Genomic DNA, 23,632 nt, shown 5'->3' with positions numbered 1-23,632 from the left:
GCTCCTGAGGCCCTTTGGGAACCCTTCTTGCCCTCAGCACTCTCTCAAATTCCAGATCGGACACCTGCTTCCCACGAGCCATTATCCAGCAGCCCGTGAGGATCCCCCAGCCATCCGCAGACTGTGTGGGTCCCTCAGCCGCTGAGATTTTCACTGGTCTGCTGCTGTGGTCACTGTCCTGTAGGGTCGAACCCCATGCTTCTTCTTCTCAAAGGTGGGGGGGGGGGAGAGGGAGGTGTTCTTCCTGTTTATGTATCCTGTGCCAGTCTGCAGCCTACAACCCCTCGAGGCCACTGCCGAGCATAGGAGCCACCTCCTTGGGCACAGACTTCCATTGCTGTAGGAATTTACAAACATAATTGGTTCGTTCTGTACAGAGCTGCTGATATTTGATGATCATTTCGTTAGGTTATGGGTTATTCAGGTGAAGTACGAGCTACTGTGGCTCTAATTTGCATTTGGCCTTATCCTGGCAGTGGGGGAGGTTCAGGATGAACAGGCCAGTATGGCCACAGTTGAAATGGCTTGCAAATGGAAACACTGCTGTGGGCAGGACATGATTGCTTGGCAAAGAGACCACTATGTCTGCATTTGGTCTCTCCAATGTGGAGGATGTCGAGAACACTGAATGCAACGGGTGAGGTTGGAGGATCTGGGAATGCAGATACACAATTCCCTGAAAGTGGCATCATGGATAGAGAATAAAGAGAGCTTTTGGTATATTGGCCTTCATTGAGTAGAGGATCTGAGATGTTATGGTAAAGTTGCATAAGCCATTTGCGAGGCCAAATTTGGAGTTTGCATGCAGTTTTAGAACGTCTAGAAGGACATTTGGCCCTTAATGTTGTGGCAACCCATTTTTTTAAAATAAAAGTTCCAAACCCTCCCTACCCCATGACCTTCTATTTATTTTCCATTCGTGTCTGTCTAAGAGTCTCTTAAGTGCCTCTAATGTTTCAGCCTCCACCACCATTCCAGGCACACACAACTGTTTTTTTTTAAACTTTACCTCTGATATCTTCCCTAAACTTCTCTCCCTTCACTTTGTACACATGTCCTCTGGTGTTTGCTGATGCTGCCCCAGGAAAAGGGCACTTGTTGTCCACCCTAACTAGCCTCTCCTAATCTTGTAGACCTTTATCAAGTCTCCCCTCATCCTTCTATGCTCCAAAGAGAAAAGTCCTAGCTCTGCTAACCTTGCCTCATAAGACTTGTTTCCCAATCCAGGCATCATCCTAGCCAATCTCCTCTGCACCCTCTCCATAGCTTCCACATCCTTCCTACACTGAGGTGACCAGAACTGGACACAATACTCTAAGTATGATTTCAACAAAGTTTTGTAGAGTTGCAACATGACCTCTCTACTCCTGAATTCAATCTCCCTACAAATGAATCCCAGCATCACAGAGGCCTTCTTAACTATCCAATCAACTTGTGTGGCGACCTTGAGGGATGTATGGATTTGGAGCCCAAGGTCCCTCTGTTCATCGACACTCTTAAGTAACCGACCATTAACCCTGTATTCAGCCTTCTGCTTTGTCCTTCCAAAATGCATCACCTCACATTTATCTGGATTGAACTCCATCTGCCACTTTTCTGCCCAACTTGGCATCCTGTCTATTTCCTCTTGTAACCTTCCTTCAGCTCCATCTACAACTCCTCCAACCCTACTGCAATCTTACTGACCCATCCTTCCCCGCCTCCCCCATCCATTTATAAAAATCACAAAGAGTAGGAGTCCCAGAACAGATCCTTGTTGAATTCCACTAGTCACTAACCTCCAGGCAGAATCCTTTCCTCCACTACTACTCTCTGTTTTCTTCCTACAAACCAATTTTTATCCACACGGCCAAGGTTCCACTGATCCTGTGCCTCATGACTTTCTGGATGAGTTTCTTGTGGTAGACCTTGTCAAATGCCTTGCAAAAATCCATGTCGACCACATCTACTGCCCAACCATCAATTTCTTGTGTTCCATTTTGGTCTCTGTGCTGCAGGAAAGTTATTGCCGAGCTGTTGAAGATTCAGAACAGATTTTGCCAGGACTCTGTAACCAGAGCTATAGGGAAAGGATGAGAAGACAAAGCAAGGGCTTTATTCCTTAAAGTGCAAGAGGGTAAGGAGTGATCTCACTGAGTTGTACAAAATTAGGAGAGGAATAAGATTGAGTGAATGCAGGAGTCCTTTAAACAGAGCAACATCCTAGTAAATCTCTGCCCTCTTTCAATCTTACTGATATCCTTCCTGTAGTTTGGCGACAAGAACTGCACACAACACTCCAAATTTGACCTCACCAATGTCTTGTACAACCTCACCATAACATCCCAACTCCTGTACTCAATAATTTGATTTATGAAGGCCAAGATGCCATAAAAGCTTTTTTTCACAACCCTGTCTATCTATGACACCACTTTCGGGGAATTATGTATCTGTATTCCCAGATCCCTTTGTTCCTCCGCACTCCTCGGTGCCCTACCGTTTATTATGTCCTACCTTGGCTAGTCCTTCCCAAATGCAACTTTGTCTGCATTAAATTCCATCTGCCACTTTCTCGCCCATATTTCCAGTTGGTCCAGATCCCTCTGCAGGCTTTGAAAGCCTTCCTCACTGTCCACAACACCTCCAATCTTGGTGTCATCAGGAAACTTGCTGATCCACTTTCCCATATTATCTTCCAGATCATTGATATAGACAACAAACAACAATGGTCCCAGCACCTATCCCTGAGGCAAATCACTTGTCACAGGCCTCCAGTCTGAAAAACAATCATCTACCACCACTCTCTTGACTTCTCCCATTCAGCCAATTTTGAATCCAATTTACAACCTCTCCATGGATACCTAGTATCTGAACCTTCCTGATTAACCTCCCATGTGGGACCTTGTCAAAGGCCTTACTAAAGTCCATGTAGACAGCATCCACAGCTTTTCCTTCATCTACTTTCTTGGTAGCCTCCACCCAAAATTCTACAAGATTTGTTAAATGACTGGCCACACACAAAGGCATGGTCAAATACTTGTACAACCAATCTCTCAGAACACCCTCCAATAATTTATCTTCTACTGAGATCGGGCTCAATGGCCTGTCATTTCCTGGTTTATTTTTCAAGCATTTATAGACAACAGAACAACATGAGCTACCCCCCCACCAAACCTCTGGCACCTCACACTTGGCTAAGGATGTTTTAAATATTTCTGCCAAGGCCCCTGCAGTTTTTTACATTAGTCTCCCTCAAGGTCCGAGGCAATATGATGTCAGGCCCATCTTAAATACATCGAATAGAAAATTTCAGAGATTAAGCACCCTCTGGAAAGAGATTTCATTTTGAATGACCTATTATTGTAACAATGTCCCCAGTCGGGGACTATTACACCCTCTGTTAGAGGGTTTGAGTGATAGCTTTGTCTGTTGTTCCAAGTCAAGTAGATGTGAAGCAAGAAGACTTGATTCATCTTATTGAATTGGCAGATAAACCATGTGCTGCTAAATTTCAGAATGTTTCCAACATAGTTCATTTGGGATCCTTCAACAAGGAAGATGTAGGCTCTGTACAGCAACATTTCATTATTTCGGTTTTCAATATAAATTGGAAAGAATTGATGGTACAAAGGTTGGTGAGAGGATGGGATGAATCGAGCTCAGTAATCCAAAAATGTAAATGGCCATGCCAGGATTGTTTTTACATTTTTGGTCCGAAAATAAATGATGCAGCAATGTGGCATGTTGTGGCTGTCATTTTAAGGCACCATTTTAATTTTTAATGTTGAGATACAGAACAGTAACAGGCCTTTCCGGCCTACAAGCCTGAGCCATCCAAATACACCCATGCAACCAATTAAATTTTAATTGTAACAGGCCATTTTGGCCCATGAGTCCATGCTGCCCAATTGACCTACAAACCCTGGTACTTTAAGAAGGGTTGGAGGAAACCGGAGCCCCTGGGGAAAACCCCATGTAGACATGGGGAGAACATACAAACTCCTTAGAGACCATGTGGGATTTGAACCCCGGTCCTGATCACTGGCGCTGTAATAATGTTTTGCAACCACTACACTAACAATGTTGCCCCTAACCTACTAACTCTGCATGGCCTCTGGGACACTGGAGAACATGGAACAGGAGAAAAGCCCATGCAGGTCATTGGTAGAATGTACAGACAGTAGCGGATTCGAACCCCACTGGCTGGCACTGTAATAGCAGTACGCTAACTGCAACCACATTGCCAAAACTAAAATATTTCAATTCAAATATTTAAAGTAATTCATTTGACTAAAATAAACTCATAAATCTGGTATTAATAGAGTAATTATTGACCTTGTGTCCTCATAAATTGTTTTGAGGTATATAATTAAAATAAATTACCATCCTTAAATACTGTAAATTGTGATGCCACCTTTTCGGATAATACTCATCTTGCTGACGTAGAAATTAGGTTTACAGCAACACTTCTGCCCGGTTAGGTACTGTGGTGCCAGCCATTCAATCATCTATTAGTGGGAATATTAGATTGTTGGCATGGTTTAATGAGAATATTTGTGTATCTAAACAGAAATGGAGTTGACGGTATGGTGACTGAATAAACCTTCAGAAAGTTGTCCCTACTGAGATCGAATAGTATTCGTTCTGTTCAGTGAACTGAGATTCACTGGTGATGGGTTGTGCAGATGGCTGGCTCCTTCCTCCAGGCTCTGCCCCCATATAACCCAGGTTTCCCAGAGCCCTACTGAAGACACTACCCTTTGTTATAAGCTATAAAAATGCGTGTTCTCCCTCCGGTTATGAGAGCTTTTATTCGTGCTACATTCTGCTTCTAAAAATGTGTTTTAATGCCTTTCTATGATTTACTCCTTATTTTTCTCCCTAGCTTTCATCAATGGAAACTTGGGCTGTGGACTTTGATCATGGAGTAATACCGATGATTGCAAAGAGTCAACTGCCCCGGCCTTGCCACCAGATCAGCTGAAGCAGAAACCAGGCAGTGGGCAAAGGTGACTCAACCTCTGACCTGAACCTGCAGCACACCATCACATCTGAGAGGGTTAGCAAGGGACACTGAAGGAAGCTCTGTAAAGATCATTTATTGATCTTAATCCTGCCACAAAGAGTGCAGGAGTTGAGAAAGTTAAATAATTCTAGCTTGAGTATGTATGAGCTGAGTTTTCGCAGATGGATGTACAATGAGCACACTGGAGCCAGTGTGGCTTATGTTTTCCAGTGAGCCAAATTCCAACAGTAGCTGCAGATTCTGAATTATCCTCCGACATTTTCACATTCCAGTCCATTCATTCTTGACATGAAACCCATAATTCTCGATAATATGCACTTTGACCTCCACTTCGGGCCATCTCTGGAACCAATCTCCGAGTACATTCATGCAGGATAGGTTAGGAAACGTGGTGGATTTAAAAAATAAAAATTAAAAAAAAATCTGAAAAGTTGCTTACCCTGCTGAGCCAACAGGAGAGCTGCGGAGAAAGAGAGGAAAGAGAAAAAGGATCAAATCTCAGAAATAATCATTATCATCTATCCATCCCCTACGGGACATGAGGTGTTCTGCAGTTGGCCGTCACTCAACTCATTTCATCTCCCTGATTTTGAAAGATTTGACACTTTGATCCATTTTTTATTATTCTGTCTTTTGCAGGGCATATACCAGGATGGATTTTAGTGGGTTATCCATGCACATGGATCAAGAAAAAGCTATTTACCCTTTTGCCTTTATGTAAAATCCCAATCAAGGTTTACATTCGGATTAATGATTTGGAAACACCAACTGGTCCTAATCACGATATCACACAGTCTGCTGGATTTTTTTTTGTCACCAATTACAAATGTCCTTCAGTGGAGGAAAATAACTCTAGATCTACCCTGTGTGGGCGATCTCCAAAATGGCCAAGCAAGGAGATTTTGGGATAATCTCTCAACGCTGGCCTTGCTCAGCTATGTCCTGGGCAGTGAAAAGAAAAAGACGAATAGCTGCCACTCATTTCACTGCTGCTAACATGACCTGCCTAATGCAGAATGGCTGGTAGATGAGCTGGTCATCATATTTCCAGCCTACAGATTCCAGTGTTCCAGTTATTCAACACTGGAACTTTATTTTGAGAATAGTATTAAGTACAGTCAGGATTCCAAGTGAGATGGTGCTTAGTAAGCTGAATGGTCTAAAAGTAGATAAGTCTCTGGGACTGGATGAGGTGCACCCACGGGTTCTGAAGGAGGTGGCCTTGGAGATTGTGGAGGCATTGGAATTGATTTTCCAGAAATCAATAGACTTGGGCATGCTTCCCGAGGATTGGAAGATTGCAAATGTAGTTCCGCTGTTTAAGAAAGGAGGGAGGCAGAAAAAAGGAAATTATAAGCCTATTAGTTTCACTTTGGTAGTTGGAAAAATATTGGAATCAATCCTCAAGGACGAGGTTATTGAATACTTCGAGGTGCAAGGCATGATAGGTCCAAGCCACAGCATGGTTTCATGAAGGGAAGATCTTTCCTGACCAACCTAATGGAATCTTTTGAGGAAATCTCTAGTAGGATGGACAAGGGAGAGGCTGTGGATGTTGTATATTTGGATTTTCAAAAGGCCTTTAAGGTGCCGCATAAAAGGCTGCTCAATAAGATGAGGGCCCAAGGAATTACAGGAAAAATAATAGATTAGGTACAGCATTGGCTGTTAGGCAGAAAGCAAAGGGTGGGAATAAAGGGATCCTGTTCTGACTATTTGAGGGTTACTAGCGGTGTTCCGCAAGATTCGGTGTTGGGGCCGCTTCTTTTTACAATGTATATTGATAATTTAGATTGTAGATTAAATGGTTTTGTGGCAAAGTTTGCAGATAATCACAAGATGGGTGGTAGAGTATGAAGTGTAGAAGAAATTGAAAACTTACAGAGAGACTGGGACAGCTTAGGAGAATGGGTAAAGAAATGGCAGATGCGATATCATGTAGAGAAATGTACGGTTGTGCATATTGGTCAAGGAAATAAATGGTCGGATTATTATTTGGATGGGGAGAAAATTCAAACCTCAGAAGTACCAAGGGACTTGGGGGTTCTCGTGCAGGATAACATGAAAGTTGACCACCAAGTTAGATCGGCAGTAAAGAAGGCAAATGGTACGTTGACACTTGTTTCAAAGGGGATTGTGTATAGGAATAAAACAGTTGAGACTCTATGGGGCACTGGTGAGACCTCATTTGGAGTACTATGTGCAGTTTTAGGTCCCATATCTTATAAAGGATATAGCAGGGTTGGAGAGGGTACAGAGGAAGTTTACCAGAATGATTCCAGGAATGAGAAGGATAACATCTGAGGAACATTTAGTGGCTCTTGGACTCTATTCATTAGAATGAGAGGGAATCTCATAGAAACATTTCAAATAATGAATGGATTGGACAGAATGGATGTAAATAAGATGGTTCCCCTGTTGGGTGATTCCAGGACAAGAGGCACAGTCTTAGAATTAAAAAGTACCAATTTGCAACAGAAATGAGGAGAATTTCTTCAGCCAGAGGGTAGCGGATTTGTGGAATTCGTTGCCACCTACAGCTGTAGAGGCAGGATCTTTGGGGGAATTTAAAGGGGAAATTGATAGGGATTTAATTAGTCAGGGTATCATGGGACATGGGGACAAGGCCAGAATTTGGAACTAGATGAGAGAACAGTTTAGCTCAGGGAGGTTTCACGGAGCAGACTCGATGGGCCAAATGGCCTGATTCTGTTCCTTTTTCTTGTGATTTGGTGAGACTGTAATACCAAATGGATCAAAGAATTTTTCTTTTTCAGAGCCAATCCAAGATTTTGCTCAACATCAAGTGTTCCCACCACCTTTTTACTACTGTTTATTTTTATTTTGTTCAGAAATGCTCTTTGTTCCACTGGTGTGCTGAGCACAGGGATTCAATGATGAGCAGACAGAAAACCATGGGAAGTCAACAGTATCCATTAAGTTCAATGTACACAGACCGGATTTCAAACAACCCAATATTAAATCTACACAACGGGAATCTCGCATTCAAAGCTGGATAGTACTTTTGCACCAAAGCACATGCTATTTCAGAATGATTTGAAACCTTTTATTACCATATTTTTAAATGAAGGGAGAAGGTAACAACAAGAAGTTTCCTTTGGCAGCCAATTAAAAATGGATGAAAATAAATATAACATTTGCGATTATGTTACCTGGGTGTTTGAATAGTTTCGTTGATAACAAAAAGCAACCAGGAGAGAGAACTTGAAAGATTTGTCAATGCTGTCAGTTAGCTTGAATACATGGATTCATTTCTGTACCTCAAGTTAAATAGAAGCATTCTTATGAATTAAACCCATTCTGTTAAAACAGACTAATTTATAATCAAATCCCCATAAATTATAAAAGAATTCAACAGCAATATGTTCAGAGCCCCAACCTATATCCTTTTGAGATGAATGCCTGGTAAAGCAGGCCTCTCTTGTCCAAGAACTGCCCTGTCCATGAGAAAACAGCTGCTTACGCAAATGGCTCTAAATTCTACTGTTTAAAAAGCTGAAACATGGCTCAGCAGTGCAATTCTTCAGCACCACCAGGTATCCACACCCTTGGTTCTTGCTAATCAGTAAGATTTCTCATCCCTGCCCAACCTCGCTATCAAAGCATTCCAGTACGTGTTACTTTCTCCCACGATATGTGTCATGAGAGGGAACAAAATTGTGCCTCTTTTCAATATGTAATAATTTAGATGTTGCTTTCCAGCTTTTGTGAAAGCATAGAAGGCTTTGCTGATCAGAACTCAGTGCCCTGGTAACTTTGCGTCATTGCTGCCAAATCTGGAAAGGGGACAGAGTCCTCAAAAGGTGAAGGACTAAGTGACAGAATCCGGTTTGTGCCATTCACAAGAGGGATACCATTGCTTTGCCAAACCTGCAGAACCTCCGCTTCTGTCTTGAAGAGTCGCAGAGCTCCGCTCGACATGCCACAGAAATCAGACCAATGTGCCATATAGCTGGACATCCAACAGGCTGGGCAGCAATACGGGAGCAAACGGGTCAACACAAGTGACAGCATGGCCAAATACATCGCCCGCATAGGCTTTTGAAGGAACAGCATCCACTTTGCAGTTACTACTCAGCATTATAAAAGTTCAAAAGTTTCACCCGACTGAATCCCGGTCAGAACGGTTTCTCTTGTTTTACAAATTTAGGGAAGAGAAGAAAGAAAAATAATCCGTGATGCAGAAGATGGATCTTGAAATAGTTTGTGTGCATGTGTGGCTTATTTAAAGTTACTGTATTTCAAGAAGTAAAAGGTGTTAAATTGGGAAGAAAATTTTTGTGTATTTAATATTGGTGTCCTTAAATCAAACTCAATTGCAGTAACCGATTCTGTCATATTGTGAGGCAGAAAAGTTTATTATGCTGTGATTTGTAGTGCCTGGTTTTCATTTTCATAAATTTCTACACAGCTCACTCGTACTCTCACCAATGAGCAGGTGTGGCCACATTAATGGTTGTCCGATATCTGTGCAAACTGTGACCCAGGAATAATTACGTTGAATTCAGGCACTTGAGATCGCAAGAGGATGGATCTGGGATTTTACTTTCATCACCCAAAGAATCATCTGTAACAGCTCTTAGGGAGATTTATTTAGGCCACACTTCAATAAATTGGGAAGAGAACCGAACAGAAAAAAGTGACCCAAGGCTATTCATCACAAGGGATCGTTAACCATAAACTGATGGGGCTCCGAAAACAACCGTGCTGGAGAAACTCAGCAGGTCACACAGCACCCATAGGGAGTCAAGGGTAACCAGCATTTCAGGTCTGGGCCCTTCGTCAGGTATAAGCAGAAACAGACAGGGAGGGCCCCGAATAGAAAGGTGGCTAAAGGAGAAAGTCCGTAAGGATTTTGTACGTTCTCCCCGTGTCTGCGTGGGTTTTCCCCGGGGTGTAAGTTGGGCGGCACGGACTCGTAGGGCTGAATTGGCCTGTCGCAGCTTGGTATATCTATATTTAAAAAATAATTAAAGTTTAGAAAGGAGAGGAGGGAGAAAAAGGCAGGGGTACAGGGTAACAGGTAAGGTCGGTATGGGTGGGAGAGTAGAAGAGAAAAAATGAAGTGATAGGAGGGAGAAGGGAACAGGATAGGGAGCTGGAGGAATGGTGACATGATGCGGAAAGAGAGAGAACACATGAGAGGGACTGATGCACTGACTTGAATTCCAACCATGTGGTTTGACAAGAGTTGGGGTTTCTGTTTCCCAGGTTTCATTCCAGCCTGGGATCAGTAGGCCTGGAAGTGGAAGTGGAGCAGGGAGGAAAATCAGGGTGGATTCTCTCTTACTGCTGCACACCTTTATACGAGTGAGCCCACTTCTGCACCCAGGACAAAAGCCAGAGCAGACGAGTAACCTCCTATCGCCAGTCAATTGGAAATGCACAGCAGGACGGTGTACCCAGCTCACAGCTCACTTGCTCACTGCAAGCCACCTGTTCCCATTCTCCTGCTTTATCCCAGAGCAGTGTAAAACCTCACTGCTTTAACACCAAAGCACTTCCAAAATTTACGATCAAGTTCGTTGGCACAATCCTTTCAGGATGTGCATCACAGATTCCAAGAAACCATTGCTTAACTCTTTTGCCCCAATTAACCTTCCATCTAGGGCCTTTGCTAATAATGAGGAGGAGGCCTTTTTGTCTCTACCCCAGTCTAATATGCAGATGCACCGGAATACTTGCTGTGGGCCCTGTGGGTGCTAACTCACTTGCCAAAGGAAGCACCCTGATCATAGAACATTACAGCACAGTATAGGCCCTTCAGCCCACAATGTTGTGCTGACCTATATAAACCCACCCCACAACAATCTCACCCTTCCCTACCTCACAACCATGACCCTCTATTTTACTTACATCCATGTGCCTGACTAAAAGTCTTTTGATTTTCTATATTGATCCAGCCTCCACCACCATCCCTGGCAATGCATTCCAGGCACCAACCACCCTCTGTGTGAAAAATCTACCTCCACTCACCTTAAACATCCACTGGTATTGGCCATTGCACCTGGAGAAAAGGTGCAGGCTGTCCAATATCTAAGCCAGTCATAATCTTATTAAGTCACCTCTCATCCTCCATTGGCTCCAAGTAAAGGCCTAGCTCACTCAACCTTGCTTCTTGAGACACATTCTCCAATCCAGCCAGTGTCCTGCTACATTTAATCTGCACCCTCTCCTTCCTGTAATGTGGCACTATTTGCCTTGAGTGAAGGACCCTGTGGAACCCCAACCATAAGCTCCTTTTCCACTGGCATCCCAGTTAATTGGCCGTGCGGTGTCCCGGGATAGGAAACCCTCTTTGCTGTTTCCACTGGGCCACCCTGAACTACGACACTAATTGTTTTTCCACAACTCATCCCCGGGGATCGGAGTGTTCAACCTTCATCTTTTTTACCCATTTTATCAGCACGCCGGCATCAGCCAACGCCGGGGATAGAAGTAGGGGTAGAGGTGGTTAATCCCAGTTAATTCCTGGGACAGTGTGCCAGTGGAAAAGGGGCTATATACTACTCTGGGACAGCTAAAAAGATCTGTCTACACTACTGAAGCTTCAATTTTCTTTCTTGTATGATCTGAAACTGTGAATATTTATTAATCTATCCTTTGACCTCTTTTGCTGGTGTTGCATGATGCGGTATTTATAATACAGTGGTAGTGTTTCCTATGTACCTGTTTGCCTGTAACAAAGAAGTCTCCAATCTCCTCCACCACATCCCTCATTATGCAAAGTACCTTTATCAACCATCACCCCCGCAACGTCTTCCCCTAACTGGAGGACAACTAGGCCCTCCACAATAGAGGAGGGACAGGAAATGCAAGGTGGGATCGGAGAGGTGGTGAACGGGATAAACATGCAATCAAAAGGAATGGACGGACTGAAGGGCAGAGAAACTGGAGGTAATCGAAATAAACTGGAGAGAAGATAGCGGATGTGGTTGCTATGGAGTTCAGCCTGGGATTCAGCCAGGTTGACCTGTTCTTTCCAGTCTTATTCACACACGTTTGAGAAATATTCTTCAGCATTCAAAGAGGATGCTGTGCCCTCAGTCATGAATAGATATGGGTGACAGCCTAGAATGCATCCCATCAAGATACTGATCTTAAAGTAATATGATTTATTTTCCCACCCACACCCCCCATACAAAAAAATGGATAAAGAGGATTAAGCTGATCACAGGAAAAATGAAGACATGTGCCTTGCCTCGGAATCTTGGGATCCAGCTCACAAGATGTTACCCACAAATAATGAACCCAGGCCGAGGAAATAGAGTGAACCCACGGTCTGGGAGAGAAACAAGAAAGCACGAGGCGTAGATGACCGAAACAGGGTGAGAGCGGGAATACAGGAGGAAAAATCATCGGTTTTCTCAAAAATAAATGCCGTTACGTCTCAGGATCTCACACCTGATATCCCTCGTTTCATCCACTTCGGTTCACCAAGCACAATGAAGAAATGTTCCTGCTTTTCGTATTCCTCATCATCATTTATTTTAATGCTTATGGTTTTCCTGTAAGGATATAAGAAAGAAAACGTACAATGGGTTGCTTGGATAACCACTGCATCACACATGCACCTTCCCTTCCATTGTCAACTTGTCTGACGGTTAATGAAGGACCTGCAGCACACCCAGGGTGGAGTCACATGCCACCATTTTCTTGGCTTATTTGAAGGACGCATGAAGCCAAATTTGGGCCTCGACCTTCTATCTTAGCAGGCAAGATTGAAGAAATGACAACGCTCCAGTCATGTAACCTGCCAACCCATTCAATTTTCCTGTTCTGAAGTCAATGTAACCACAACTCGTGTGAAATGGATGCTTTCACTGCTGCGCAGTAGCTTGTTGAAATCTCATGTTGCTCTAGCCTACCGTATTACATGTGCCTATCATTGCGTGGTCTACAGGTGCTGAAAGGGTTGGGGCACAAACAATGTCCTTCTCATGTCACTCTCCCTCACTTTGGTAGCCTTACGTGCAAAGAGAAATTTCAGGCCAGGTTCAGGCAAGGTTTGGAGTTTCATCGGTAGGCATCAGGCATAAATATCTGACTGATGACAGCTTGCTGGACCATTTCAGAAAGCAGTTTAGAGGTCAATCACATTGGTGTTTAATTGAGACCCTCAATACAGACCAAACCAGGAACCATTCCCCTTCCCATTTTCGTGAACCACTGGATTATACAGTTATTTAAAGTGATTTCAGGCTACTTCCATAATGAGATTCAGACTCATGTGGGTTACTAACTCTGGACTTTAGATGACTGCCTCAGTTATATCACCAGCATAAACCTCTCTTCGGTTGCATGCTTTCACGGTGGAAAGACCTTAACCCTCTTGTTAATCTTGTTAACCCTCTAAATTAATAATTTAATTTATTTCCAGATTGCACTGGATTGTGAGGCAATCAGATCACCTGAGCTTGAGTTCTGGTTATAATAACACATAAGGAATGCATTGGCGGAGAATGCCATGACTCTCCTTCTCGACCTTACTTCTCTGCATACCCCTGCGATGGATTTCCCCTTATACATGCCCACTATCCCCTTTGCCTCCTCTTGCCTTTAACCGCACTATTTCCAGCAGCCAATTCCCCTAAACGTACATCTTCAGGGTGTGGGATGGAACTGGAGCACTGGGAGGTAACTCGTGAGCCCATGGAGACAAGGTGTAGTCTCAGCGCAGTCCTCGCCTAGATCCACTGGAGCTGGGAGGCAGCCTTGGCATTCGGGTCACACTACCACAGTGAGCAGTACAACCACCTTCTTGAGCTCTAGTCGGGCGGAGAGAGGAGGGCATGGTCAATGTTAAGGCAGAGATGAGGCGGAACTGCTTTTCCAAGAGAGTGGAATTCTCTGCCCCAGGAAACAGTGGAAGCTATTTAGAACATAGTACAGCACAGTATAGTCCCTTCAACCCTCAATACTGTAATGGCCTACATAAACCTACACCACATCAATTCTTCCCTCCATCACTGCCCTCTAATCCTCTATTTCTCTTACAAATATGTGCCTAAGAATCTTTTGAATGTCCCTATTGTTCTAGCCTCCATTCCAGGCACCCACTACTTGCTGTGTTAAAAAAAACTTACCTCTGATATCTGCCATAAGCATTAAGACACAGAACGGTAGATTTCTGAACAGTATAGAATTATGGATGATGGGGAGAAGGTGGAGACCAGTGACGGTCTTACTGAATCTACTACTTACATGTCATCTGGGCAGGCCAGCTCTGATAAATGAACCTTCATCACTCTGTCCCTCAACCAGCCCCTTTGTCTTGGATTCCACCTTCCTGCTAACATTCTCTTTGTTCTCTCCCACCCCTCTCTCTTCTGTGTAATTTCACATAGACTTTTTATTTCTCCTGGGACTGATCTAATGCATTAAAAAAATGGTCACTCCATCTCCTCCATATACGCTGCCTGATTGGCAGAGTATTTCCAGGTTTTGTTTTGTTTTTTTCTTGATATCCCAACTGTTACATTATTCCTCCCTGTCAACTGTTTAGTCAGCAGATTGAAATCTGGAGTTCTTAACATTTGAAGTTTGGTGATTTTTCTTAACTTTTATATTTTTAAATCCATCTTCTATCATTTTATTTCAATTTTAATACCTTTTAGATGCCCCTGAATGGCAGAGTGACTTGTAAAAAGGATTAGTGGTCAAAAGCAGGCAGGACTCAGCCAGACAATGTGGATTTCCAGGGCATTTTGTGGATGATGCAAGCAGAGGATTCTGGGATACTTTTTGACAAGCCCTCGACATGAGGATCAGGTGTCTATGGGCTGTAGCAAAACACTGATGGCAATTCTGGCTGAAAGAATTTTGAGGTAAAATTCTTTAGAAGTCAATCTCTTTTAAATTTATTACCGGCAACTTGTGGCTTTGGTGGCTCAACTTTGATAGCATTGCACACTCGTTTGATGCGGGAACTTGGAGGCTTGCTTTCACACAGTATCTTGCCCAGCAGCAGCCCTGTGCCCTCTTCAATTAATGGAGAGTTCGGCATTGCCTTTTGCACATTGGGGAAATTTAGAGGGATTAAGCAAGTTGGTGGAGCAGGTTCGACGGGCCAGATGGCCGACTCCTGCTCCGATGCTGGTCCTGCATCCATAAGTGGTAGGAGCAGAATTAAGCCATTCATCCAGTTGAGTCTGCTCTGCCTTTCAAATTATGGCTAATATATATTTCCTCTCATTCTTCTGCCTTCCCCTCCCAATGAGGAACCTCACTATGTGCAAGATGTAGACAGCACAAGTGTGCAATGGTTCTTCCTCATGAGCCTGAGGTAGTGGACTGGACTTCCCACCGGAAGCAGTTCACGTTAATCAAGAGACCTTGTACTATGGCCCCTTTTCCACTGGCATCCCAGTTAATTGGCCATGCAGTGCCCCAAGATAGGAAGCCCTTTGTGCCGTTTCCATTGGGCCCGCCTGAACTGGGACACCGATTGCTTTTCCACTGAACACACTCATCCCCGGGGATCAGAGTGTTCTACCTTCAACTGGAAATGGGCGACTTTCTGTTGTCCTGTTTCCACTGGCTTTATCAGCATGCCGGCATCAGGAAATGCCAGGGATATGAGTAGGGAGTCAAGATGGTTAACTGGTGTGAAATGATGTCAGTTGATGCCAGTGTTCGGACAATGTTCCTTTTCCACTGGACCCTGTCCCAGTAAATTCCCAGTTAATTCCAGGGTGCCAGTGGAAAAGGGGCTTTGGGGTTATTACAGTGCCAGTATCCCGGGTTTGAATCCACTGCTGTTGTAAGGAGTTTGTACATTTTGCCTGTGTTCACATGGGCTTCCACAGAGGGCTCCGGTTTCCTCCCGCGCTCCAAAGACTACTCGGCTTATTGGTCACTCGGCTGTATTTGGCCGGCATGGGCTCATGGGCCAAGGGGTCTGATACTGTGCTGTATCTCTAAATTATAATTTATAGAACTAGACCATGGTCTCAATGAACTACCGGGACACCAGCTGTTGGCCGCACCAAAGGACAGGGGGTTGTCCAGAAAACAGACTTGGGGAGAGGGGGGTGGGTGGCAGGTCACCGCAGCTATAACAAGCAGCTCAATAATATGCCAAGACTGAAATAGGTGGCATGTCACCAACCTGAGGGCGAGGGAAGCACCAGTGTTAAATATCGCTTGGGGTACAAGCAGTTAAACAAGAGAAAAAAAAGAGGAGGGATGGATGTAAGAGAAAGGGAGAAGAAAGGATAGAGGAGGGCCTTCAGCAGCGGCTCAATCTGGTGAGTACTCCACCTTTCTGTGAACTCATATCCACCATGCGTGGCTCCTTCAGCTCAATGAAGAAATTCTTGTTTTCCTTATACTCCTCATCATCAATTATTTTGATCTGAGCTCTTTTGCTGCAAATGAAAAACAATAATGTCACAAAGGGGAGGGAAAGGAAGCTGGGGTGGAACAGCAAGGGTGGGGTGGGACGGGACTGTGAGTGCAATGTGAATGAGCACCAGCCATTAACATTGCTGAGCACTAATGGCACTGCCACTGAGGACCTGCTTCCGTACACCTGTGCACAACTTGGACCAGATGGCATTCTGGGCACGAGTGTCCGCCACCACAAGGCGTTGGTATGAAATTGCTCTTCTGGCATTTTAATAAAGATGTGAGCTTAAGAAGCCAGACAAAGGAATTTTACACCAACTCTTTTATTATGATGGCAGGATGATAAGGAGTCATCTAGAGGAGCTCCACGATACACAATACTCAACGCAATGATCATCATTCAACATCACAATGTCACCCTGGCGCAAAATAAACCTCCTCCCAGATTCATTCATAGTGAAATATGTTAAATCTCCTACCAGTAAAATTATATGAAAACTATTTTTTTTGAATATAACATGCTCTCCCAAGATTTGCATAAAGCACATTACACGAAAATATAGGATTATTACAAATAATCTACATCTGCGGTTCTCAACCTTCCTCTTCCCACTCACATCCCACTTTAAGTAATTAGTGATTAGTAAGGGATTGTTTAAGGTGGGATGTGAGTGGGAAGGGAAGGTTGAGAATCACTGCTCTAGACCCCATTGTTCCTGAAATTTTTTGCTTGAGAAAAATGGCCATTGGCCCATTTCCTTTGGAGTTATGAAACCGTGCACATAATGAGTCAATGAGGTACGATTAAAACAGTGGTTTTCAATATTTTCCTTTCCACCTACCTTAAGCAATCCCTTATTAATCACTGAGCACTGATGCCATAGGGATTACTTAAAGTGGTGTGTGAGTGGGAAGAAAAAGGTTGACAACCATTGATCTATATCTTGAAAATATAAAGTTCTGCTAAAGCCTCCCTTTGTTACACAAAGATATCCAGACTGGAGATTGACCATGGGGGCATTGATGAAGTCAGAAATTATCAGAGTCTGACTGAATTTACGGTATGCATATTTTATATCTTGCCACAGCTCAAGGTTTCAGATTTCAGATTTATTGACAGAGTCCATACATGACATCAAGTACAACCCTGAGATTTAATTTTTATGCGGCGGAGGCTGTGGACTGCCAGAGTCTGCTGTCGGGAGTCTCGCACCAGACTACAGACTGCTGAAGGCTGGCTCAAACTGGCTGGAGTGGGTATCAGGTATTGGAACCGGGATGCGATGAGGTGCCGGAAGGTTCCTGACCGTCTTGGAGGTTCGGATCTGAAGCTCGAGTTGCCAATGGTTTGGACTGGACTCTGTGTGGCTGCGGGGGCTGCGGAAGTGCTGGAGACTAATCTACAGACACTCGGTGACTCTGGGGAGAGGGGGCTCTCTTTTGCTTCTCTCTCTCTGAATGTAAGAGGCGCTTCAGGCAATTCCTGCTGGTGGCGAACCTGTCTGCCTTGCAGCAGGCAAATAGACAATTCATTTAATACGACATTGTTTTATGGCTATGATAATAAAATGAATTTTGAATCTTGATCACTGGAGTTAAGTGATCACCATTTTGGTTACAGACTTAGTTCAACAACCTTCCATGGTGGCAAGGCCTAAGCCTTCTCATGCTACTGAGTGGGTGGAACATGCACCATGGAAAGAGAGGGGGGAAATAAGGCTTCTACAACAAAGGCCAGGTGTGATGTGGGGTGGCAGGAATATGGGACAATTTAGGGCTTGGAAAGGTGCTGTGGGGCTGTTAGCTGGCCACTATCGATGCTTTGTGGCTCCCTCCTTAGAGGAGGCAGAGAAGGGAGCTACGGAAAATGGCAGAAGGCGGGGAAAAGGACGAAAACCCAAGAAGGATTCTTGCATAGCATTTCGAAAGCGGGGGGAGAAAAGGGTCAAGACAGTAGCCTCTTGGTATCGGAGGAGGAAGCCGGGTGCAGACCGAGGAAGCACAAGAGGAAAGGAAGCAAGAAATCGGATTACAATTAAGCCTGATGGTGACCCCGACCCCGGTCCCAGCTCTGGGAGGGTATGAGCAGACCCGACGCCATGATTCCCCAGCAACAGGAGAAGAATACTAACCAACCAAGAGATGGAGGAGCAGAAGCACAGCTGGATCTCCCCCAAGTGACACCACCTGAGGAGACTCTGCTCCCTGACAAAGATCACACCCTGTTCCTGAGCCCACAATCGGTACTGAAGTTCACCAAAGTGGTGGACATGTAGCCTCAGGGTGATGACACTGACTGGACCATAAGGATTGCAAACTGGAGAGTCTTATGAACAAAAGGTGGAAATTAAACCTTCAATATGCACAGTGCTAACACATTACATGTTCTGTTAACGCTTTACGATACCTTGGTAAAGTCAAGGCCGATGTGAGATGCCTACGGGAGTGCAGATTGCCACAACTCTGATACAATTGGAGGTGGTTACAATAGTGGTCCCATGGATTGTCTGTGTGGTTGGGGGTGATTGGTTGTCACACATCTGGTTTGGGCATCTTGCTGAGGGGAGGCAAATTTGTTAGTTAAGGAGGTGTATTTCATGGCTAATGTGATTTATGGTGTGAAAAATAAAAAATAAAAATAAAAATAAATAAATAAAAAATAATAAAAAAAGGAGGTGGTTGGGGGATGTCTCCTCGTGGTGGACCTGAAGTACCCCGGCACCCCGCTCCAGCTGGTCAATGTGTACGCCCCACCATTGCTGGTGACGTTCAGTCCGGTCATTCTGGCCGGTGACTTCAACTGCATCATCGATGCAGCTGGACGACCCAGCGGGGCCAACATCAGACCAGACAGCTCCTCCTGATGGAGACAGTCAAGGACGCACAGTTGTGAAAAGTTTTCAGTAACCCAGTAGCTGGAGCACAGCCGCAGCCCAACTGGTCAAGGTTGGACAGCTCAACCCGGTCCTGGGTTCATATTTAAGGCTGTCGTGGACAGAACCAATGATGCTACGCTGCTGTTCTTCTCTGACAACTGTCTCCTTTGTGTCTCCTGTCGCCTACAGAGGGCAGGCAGGGGAGCATGGAAGCTGAATGTGGTTGCTGACCCCTGATAATGTCGAGAAACTAAAAGAGGAGAATGCTGGTTGGAGAACCATTACACCCTTCTTTGACTCCCCAGTGACATGGTGGGAAGCGAATAAGGAGAACATCAAGAGGTTCTTTATCCCCCTAAGATGTTCCGAGAGAAAGTCGGAGACAGCAGGAACTGAGCCACCTCCAGACTGACCTGCAGCAACTTCTCCCTCTTCAATTGAGAGGGGTGGATGTGAGGGAGGAACTCTCAGAGGTTATTCACCTCCAAGATCATCTTCCAATCCAGAGTCCACACAGTGCAGCAGGAGAAGACTTGTGGATGAGGATGAGCAGAATTACCTCCACAAACTATCTGTCCTCTATCACAGAGGTCTTAGATGACAGCAGGAGGGCATATCTTGATCAGTCAATTACTCTGGGGGAGCTGACGGACTCCATCTGTTCTTTTGGGTTGAGTAAGACTCCCAGAACTGATGGCCTTCTGACTGAGTCCTGTGTGGGCCAAGACCTGATGGAACCACTATGCTCCTGGCAGGAAGCATTTCAGATTCCATGAAGAAGGGCAATCATCACACTCATCTACAAACAGAAGTAGGAGAAGGAGGACATCAGGAATTGGAGATCCATTTCATTGCTACAAAATCCTATCCATGGCCAATGCCAATCGAGTCAAATCGGTCCTGGGGGGAGTGATCAAGACCAGGCCTGCATGCTTCCAGGCAGAAAAATCTCTGACAGCCTCACGTTGCTCAGGGATACATCACCTATGTGCAGGACAGTGGGGTGGACAGCTGCCTTGTCAGCTCTAGACCAGGAGAAGGCTTCGACTGGTTATCGTATGCATTCATGATGGATGTAATCTCAAATATGGGCTTTGAGGAGGGAATCCAGAATTGATTAAACTGCTCTACACAGATATATGCAGTGCAGTCCAAATCAATAGGTGGGAAACAGATAGCTTCTCTAGTCTTAGTTGTGTGCTATATAGAGCCTTTTGCCGAATCCATTAGGAAGGACGAGGGCATAAGAGGAGTGACGTTTCTAGGACAGTGGAGGCACTAAGGTCACGGCCTCCAATTATGACATTGGTCTCCTTCTGTTGGGATGCACAATCGGTCTGGAGAGTGACCAGCATATGCAGGCATTTTGACTCCGCACCAAGCCCCAGGATAAACCAGAAGAAGAGCGAGGCACTGCTCTTTGGTAACTGGCCTGATCGGTCCACCATCCCTTTCATAGTCAGAATTGACTACGTGAAGTAGCTGGGGTTCTGTCTGGAGGGACTGAGGTGTGCAACAAGAAAAGGTCAGAGCAGATTGCAATGGTCCACCAAAAATTGGGTCTGTGGGCGCAGTGCTCCCTCTCAATAACAGGGAAGAACCTGGTCATCAGGACGAGATGCTCTCAGTACTGCTGTACGTGGTGCAGGTGTGGTCCATCCCCCGTACCTGGCAGTTACCAGAGCAGTTTTCTGAATCATATGGGGCTCCAAAATGGATGGGGTCTGAAGGAGTGCCAAGTTGCTAGAAAATGAGGACAAGAGCATATTCAATGTGGCCCTCATCCTGATGACCACCTTTGTGTGTGGCTGCATCAGGCTGTGTGTGGAGCCAATGTACAAGGGCACCAAGTGTCGTTAGGTGCTGAGGTTCTGCCTGTCCCAGGTATGGTGAAGGATAGGCCTGGCCCTGGTGCCACACAATGTCCCAGTCAGCTGGACTTTGCCTTCGTGAAAAATTTTTCCAGTTCAACCGCAAGGCCATTAGAAACTGAGAGATGAGGACTTGATGGATCCGGTGGGATGGTTCCCTGAGCTGAACGCCTCATCGCCAGGCCTCGCAAACAAACACCAGGATTTGGCCTGGCTGGCAGTCAGAGGAGTCCTCCTGGTCAGATCCTTGCTGTACAACCAGAATATCAGCAACCACGTACATTGTTCTTGAGATGACTATTGGTGGAATTCGCAAAGCGTGTGTGGAAAATGATGCAGTGGTCCTCATCACGGTTCATCCCCAGCAGCAGCGATATGGAGGACTCTCTGATCTACAGGCTGTTACTGACGACGCACTCTGAGTTCGACATCTAAAACTGCTGGAAGATTATCAACTTGACGAAAGATGCCCTTTGGTCAGCCAGAAATCTGTTGGTCTTCCAGCACAGGGAGATGTCGATGAGGGAAAGCTGCCGACTGGCACATTCCGTGATGCAGGAGTACATGCTGAAGGCGCAGCCATTGCGAGGGCACTGTGGGGAAGGACCACCGTCTATGAGTCCTCCCATTACTGGGCACTGAGGGGCTGAGACTGAGGGGAAAGCCTTCAACCCATGGGGCAGGGGAGGGGGGAGAGAAATTACAAGGTGCCACAGGGATGGTAACGGGGCACGGAGCGAGCAAATGTAAAATAGATCTTGATGAGAATGTATCGATATGTCTGACAGCATGAATGTAAAAAGTCTTGAATGGTTTTCTTGTAAATAATTAATTGTTAGTTAAGAATATTTTGGGGAAAAATATTTTGGAGTCTGTAGTTGCCAGGCCAGTAGAGGCACTAAGGTCAAGGCCTCTGATGACGACGTCAGTTGCCTTCTGTTCGGACACATGATCGGTCTGGAGACTGACCAGCATATGCAGGCAATTGAGGACCAGAGTTGTGCCAATGAAAGTCAAAGAATCTGTTATGAGGCTGAAAAACAAGAATAAAACGGTAAGAGACATCGCCCAAACCTTTTGGTTATCAAACTCAACGGTTTGAAAAATCAGGAAGGAGAAAGAACGTATTGGTGAGCTCTGTAATCGCAAAGAGACTGGTATTCCAAGGAAGACCTTCACTGATGATGAGAGAAGATTCACATCACAATGAAGAAAAATCCCCAAACAAGTGTCAGACAGATCAGAATCACTCTTCAGGAGGCAAGTGTGGATGTGTCAATGACCACTGTCCGCAGAAGACTTCATGAACAGAAATACAGAGGCTACACTGCAAGATGCAAACCACTAGTTAGCCACAGAAACAGGCTGGCCACAGTATAATTTACCAAGAAGTATTTTAAAGACCCTGCAAAATTTGGAAAATGATGTTGTGGACAGATGAACCTGTGTCAGAGTAATGTCAATAGCAAGGTGTGGAGGAACTGCCCAAGATCCAAGACATACCACCTCATCTGTGGAACATTTTGGTGGTAGCCTGGGCATGTGTGGCTGCCATAGGTACGGGTGCACTTATCTTCATTGATGTAACAGCAAAATCAATTCTGAGGTGTATTGAAACATCTTATCTGCTCACGTTTGAGCAAATGCCTTCAAACTTATTGGACGATGCTTCAACCAACAGCAAGACAATGATCCCAAACACACTGGTAAAGCAACAAAGGAGTTTTTGCAAATCTAAAAACCGGAAAAAGTCTTGAATGGCCAAGTCAGTCACTCGATCTAAATCCAGTTGAGGATGCCTTCTTTATGTTGAAGAGTAAACTGAAAGGAACATTCCCCCAAAACAAGTAGGAGCTGAAGATGGCTGCAGTCGAGGCCTGACATGGCATTACCAGAGAAGATGCTCAGCACCTAGTGATGTCGATGAATAACAGACTTTAAGCAATCATTGCAAGGGAGATGCAACAAAGTACTAAACATGACAACTTTAATATTCATACCATTGCTATGTCCCAAACATTATGGTGCCCTGAAATGAGGGGACTATGTATAAATAGTGCTGTAATTTCTACATGGTCAAACCAAAATGTACACAAATAACCTTGACTAAAATCTGGAATGTGCACTTTAATTACTTGTGAGTTGTTTAATTACAAATTTAAAAATATGAGGTCAGGGGGAAATAAAGGAAAAAAGCGTCTTTGCCCCAAATGTTATGGAGGGCAGTGAAGATGTCTCATGTAAAGAAAGTTAAAGCACCAACGGGATCTGATGTATCCATTTGCAGTTATCTGGTTTGTTTTACTCTTGACCTTGCCAAAATGATTTATTTTCCATGTGAAGATAAGGATCCTTAGACATAGCAATCGTATATTTTTGAATAGCAATTTCCTGGACCAGCTATGATAATCTATAACTGCCTCCTCAGAGGCCAGTCACTGAAAGGTTGACTGAGGGCATAGATTCAAAACAACAAGCACAAATACTGGAAGCAACATGATTATCCAATG

General features: G+C 44.7%; 1 protein-coding gene across 2 annotated transcripts in view; it reads right to left on the bottom strand.

Annotated features, from left to right (window-relative positions):
• Positions 1–23,632, bottom strand: part of slc8a3 (solute carrier family 8 member 3) — a 471,668-nt gene that overhangs the window by 120,748 nt on the left and 327,288 nt on the right. The window contains exons 1-3 of one of the 2 annotated variants that reach the window (XM_069918113.1): positions 16,289–16,386; positions 12,431–12,534; positions 5,445–5,465 (exon numbers count right to left, since the gene is read on the bottom strand). In XM_069918113.1, the coding sequence (XP_069774214.1) occupies positions 5,445–5,465; positions 12,431–12,449 (40 nt within the window). In that variant the 5' untranslated portion in view covers positions 12,450–12,534; positions 16,289–16,386. Of the gene's footprint in view, positions 1–5,444; positions 5,466–12,430; positions 12,535–16,288; positions 16,387–23,632 lie in introns of those variants that run through there. The other variant, XM_069918112.1, reaches the window with a different exon arrangement.

This window comes from Narcine bancroftii, chromosome 2 (genome assembly GCF_036971445.1).
Source record: "Narcine bancroftii isolate sNarBan1 chromosome 2, sNarBan1.hap1, whole genome shotgun sequence".
Lineage (NCBI taxonomy): Eukaryota > Metazoa > Chordata > Chondrichthyes > Torpediniformes > Narcinidae > Narcine > Narcine bancroftii.
Note: the sequence above shows the minus strand (reverse complement) of the source record. Positions and strands in the feature narration are given on the sequence as shown.